Genomic DNA, 4494 nt, shown 5'->3' on the forward strand with positions numbered 1-4494 from the left:
CGTGACATCTTCGAATGGAGGCTCCCCCTTTCCGGCTGTCTTGTAGTTTTCTTCAAGAGGTGTGGTCACTGCTTTTGATCCAAGTTTTCCTGCTTCACTTAAGAGGTCAAGAGCATACTTTCTTTGTGATAAAAACAATCCTTCATCAGACCTATACACTTCTATACCAAGAAAATACTTAAGTTCTCCAAGGTCTTTAATATCAAAAACTGACTTAAGAAACTCTTTAGCTTCTTGAATACCTACCTTGTCACTTCCAGATATGATGATATCATCAACATATACTAGAATGACCACTATACCTTTGTCACTTGGTAGTGTGAAGAGAGTATGATCCGATTCTGATTTGCGAAAACCTTTCCCAAGTAAGGTTGTGCTCAACTTGTGGTACCATGCTCTAGGCGATTGTTTAAGGCCATATATTGCCTTGTTGAGCTTCAGCACCTTTCCCGGGCCTATGGTGTCCTCTAGACCAGGCGGTGGCCGCATGTAGACCTCATCTTCAAGTTCTCCTTGCAAGAACGCATTCTTCACATCCATTTGCCATAGATCCCAATCCAAGTTTGTGGCCAAGGAGAGAACAACTCGAACTGTGTGTAATTTGGCCACCGGAGCAAACGTATCTTTGTAATCCTCCCCATACGTTTGCGTAAAACCACGAGCTACAAGTCTGGCCTTGTAGCGTTCAATCTCCCCATTGCTCTTATACTTGATAGTGAAGATATACCGAGACGTCACAGCCTTCTTGCCCTTGGGTAAGTCTGATTCGTCCCATGTGTGATTTTGCACCATGGCCGTGTTCTCGGCATCAACTGCGTCTCGCCACACCTTGTGGTCCTTGGCCTCATCATATGTCTTGGGAACCCAATGCTGGTCAATTTGGCCAAGGAACACTTGATGTTCCATCGGAAAGTGTGCCAGCGTGCATACAGCTTGAATTGGGTGTGCGACGACCATGTTGTTGTAGTACACTCTAGTGTTCTTCCAGTTAGATGGGGGAAACTTGAGACGTTGGCTACGTCGAAGAGGAACTATAGTTCCCGCCTCTGAGCTAGCTCTGCCTAGTGTAATAATTTCTTCAAGCTGCTCAGCCGGTTCCTCGGATGGCACATCATTGTTGTCTCCGGGTAGTTCGGTCGAATCCGTGGGCAACTCAGTTTCGTCGTTGGTATGAGAAGTGGGTGGATCAAGGTCGGGCTCAGGGAATGGCTCAGGTTGTTCTGGTGATGCTTGACTGGCCGGCGCGTTGGTGATCCGATCATTCTCAATACCTAGCCTCTCAAGGATCACCCGGAGGTTGCGTGTCCGATCGGAAGAAGAGGTCGAGAGATTGCGAAGTTCATCCCAGTTCTTCTCATCATAAAATCCTTGTGACTCCACAAACTTGACATCACGAGACACAAGAACTCTTCTTGTCTCCGAGTCATAGCACTTATATCCTTTTTGAGTTGTAGAATAGCCGATAAACATTGCCTTAGTACTCTTAGCATCAAGCTTGTCTCTTAGTTCACCTGGTCGCAACACATAGCAAACACAACCAAATACTCGTAAATGATCAAAGTTAGGCTTTTCATTGTTCAATACCTCAAATGGAGACAAGTCGTTGAGTATTTTTGTTGGTGTGCGGTTGATAAGATAACAAGCTGTGAGCACGGCATCTCCCCAAAAGCGTTTTGGAACTCTTGTATGGAACATCATGGACCTTGCTACCTCCATGAGATGCCTATTCTTCCTTTCAGCCACCCCATTTTGTTGTGGTGTGTATGGACAGCTAGTTTGATGAAGAATTCCATGTTCGGCTAGATATTGCTTAAAGGCATGGCTTGTGTATTCTCCACCATTATCTGATCTCAAAATTTTAATCTTGGCATGATAGTGGTTAGTGACATAATTTTGAAAGCTAGTAAAAGCTTCAAGAACTCTATCCTTAGAAGGAAGCAAAGTTATCCAAGTATATTTTGATTTTTCATCAATAAAAGTCACAAAATACTTTTGATTTTCTCTAGATAAGCAAGGGGATGTCCAAACATCAGAATGAACCAAATCAAAACATTTTTCATAAATAGTAATAGATTTAGGAAAAACAGCCTTGCAATGTTTACCAAGAATACAAGCCTCACACCCATCATTTTGAAAAGAAATATTAGGGAACATTAAAGCTAAAGCTCTAGTGTGAGGATGTCCTAGCCTAGCATGTAAAATAGAATCACTAGGTTTAACAACAACCGAATTAAAACAAGAAGCAGATAAATTCAAGTCCTCAAGCATATAGAGATCACCCTTGGAACCTCCTTGACCAAGGACCTTACTTGTCTCAATATCCTGAAAATGAACCTTGTTAGGACCAAATATTGCATAACAATTCAAATCAGTAGTGGCTCTCTTAACTGATAGCAAGTTGGAAGTAAAATTTGGCATATAGAACGCTTTAGTATCTTTATCAAATAATTTCAAGTTTCCAATGCCTTTAACTGGCACTTTCTCACCATTTGCTATCACAACATTACCACTAGCCGGTTTAATATCACTCATTAACCTAGAATCACTAATCATGTGGTGAGAAGCACCGGAATCAACTATGAGCGGTTTAGTTTGATTCAAGGCAAGATAAGAGTTACCGGAATTTTCTTTGAGTGCCTTAATGAGCTCATCAAGATCAGACTTCCTCACGAGGTCCGACGAGGCAGCCAGGGCAGTTCCATTCATATCCGGAGCTCGAGGGTTCAGTTCAGCAACCAATGGCTCCACACTCGCTCGATGAGCTCTTGGTGCTCCACGGTGGTTCATTGGTCGGTTTACTCGGAGGTGTGGGTGGAGAATCCAACACTCATTCTTGAAATGGCCCGGCTTCTTGCAGTGGTGACACACTGGTTCTTTCTTGTTATCTCCTCGATAGTAGCCCTTGTTTGCGGTCGCTACATCAGCTTGGTTGGCGGTTACAAGCTCCCCCTTGTTACCAAACAACCCCATGGAACCATGCTCCTTTTGAATCTGACTACACACTTCCTCCAGGCTGGGAAGCTTGTCCGACCTCAAGATATGCTTGATAAGATCGTTGTAAGATGGATTCAGCGTAAGGAGGAGGCCGAACACCTTGTCTTGTTCACGCCTCTCATTCAAGATTGCCGGATCAAGAGTCGCTGGCCTAAGCATCTCAAGCTCAGCCCAAAGGGACCTAAACTTCCCAAAGTGTTTGGTGAACTCCATGTCTTCTTGGCTTAGGTTGTTGATGGCTCTCTTGATCTCAAAGACTCGGCTTAAATTGGTAGTGTTACCAAAGACGTTTTGCAAGGTATCCCATAGATCCTTGGCCGTTTCACAATACGAGTAGGCCTCGAGTATTGGAGCATCGAGAGAGTTTTGTATGATGGCGAGAACACTTTGGTCTTCTTGAAACCACTTTTCTTCACCACTTGTGGCCACAACTTTGCCGTCTTCAGTCGGCTCGCCCTTCGGAGCTTCACTTGTTGTCACATGGGTCCAAAGCCCTCGGCCACATAGCGCCGTCTTTGTGGTCCTTGCCCACAACAAATAGTTCTCTCCTTTGAGAGTAACTGGAACAACCAAGGTTTTGGTGCTTTCCATGGAGTTTTGTCCAATGGTCAATAAGTTTACCCAACGGTTAAAGAAAAACTCAAGAGATTGAATGAACGAGTTGCGGAAGAAAGTAGAGTGAATGAAGAGTTTAACGAGAGGAACCACAAGGCTCTGATACCATGTAAGTTTAGAAACGAGAGAGTGTAGAGATCGAGTGAGTTTGAGAGTGTTCGCACGAGAGAGTAGAAGAGAGTATGGAAGTGTAAGAGAGAGAGTATAGAAGAAGAATCAAACTTCTTACTTGAAAAAGAACCTAGATACATCCTAATTATAGACAAAGTAAACAGCATATTCCTATGGGATCCTATACACGCTTTACATGACTGAAAGTGACATCCTTCCTTCTTAACATAACATGTGACTTGTGAGTTGAAATATCTTCCCACTTGCACACAAACTCCAACGGTCGGTAGGAGAAGGATCTAGAGACTTGGTTGTCTCATACAAGCCTTAGAAGACTTCAAGTGGGCTTCTACACGAGATGGTATGGTTGGCCCGATGAGAGAGAACGGTCGTTGACTTGTACGGACGTTGACTTGTACGGACATGGTGATCAAGATCCCAAATTATAATTTTGACCCTAGAAAGAGTAACATAGCTGTTTATTGCTTCAAATCAATGTTTCTCTCGGTTTTAGCCTGTTTTCTTGGTTTAAGCCTATTTTGGGATAAAACAGGTTTAAGTGTTGTCTAAACACTCCCAATTCATCCCGAACTCTTACAATTAGTCAAATGCATTTGGTTGTCACACATTCTGACCTTAGAAACAGTAACAAAGCAATTTACTGCTTCAAACCAATGTTTTCTTGGTTTTAGCCTGTTTTGGGAAAAAAGGATCAAAGTGGTGTCTAAACACTCCAAATTCAACCCAAACTCTTATAATTAGTCAAATGCATTG

General features: G+C 43.1%; 1 protein-coding gene across 1 annotated transcript; it reads right to left on the reverse strand.

The window, feature by feature from the left end:
- Positions 1-467: 467 nt before the first annotated feature.
- On the reverse strand, positions 468-3622 carry LOC147950169 (uncharacterized). The gene is made up of 3 exons (XM_087512349.1): positions 2619-3622; positions 790-1367; positions 468-512 (listed from the first exon to the last, which is right to left on the reverse strand). Exons 1-3 carry the CDS (start codon positions 3583-3585, stop codon positions 468-470), a joined length of 1590 nt encoding a protein of 529 aa, XP_087368475.1. The 5' UTR covers positions 3586-3622.
- Positions 3623-4494: the final 872 nt, after the last annotated feature.

Source organism: Camelina sativa, chromosome 1 (genome assembly GCF_030686135.1).
Source record: "Camelina sativa cultivar CO46 ecotype springtype chromosome 1, ASM3068613v1".
NCBI classification, from domain to species: Eukaryota; Viridiplantae; Streptophyta; class Magnoliopsida; order Brassicales; family Brassicaceae; genus Camelina; species Camelina sativa.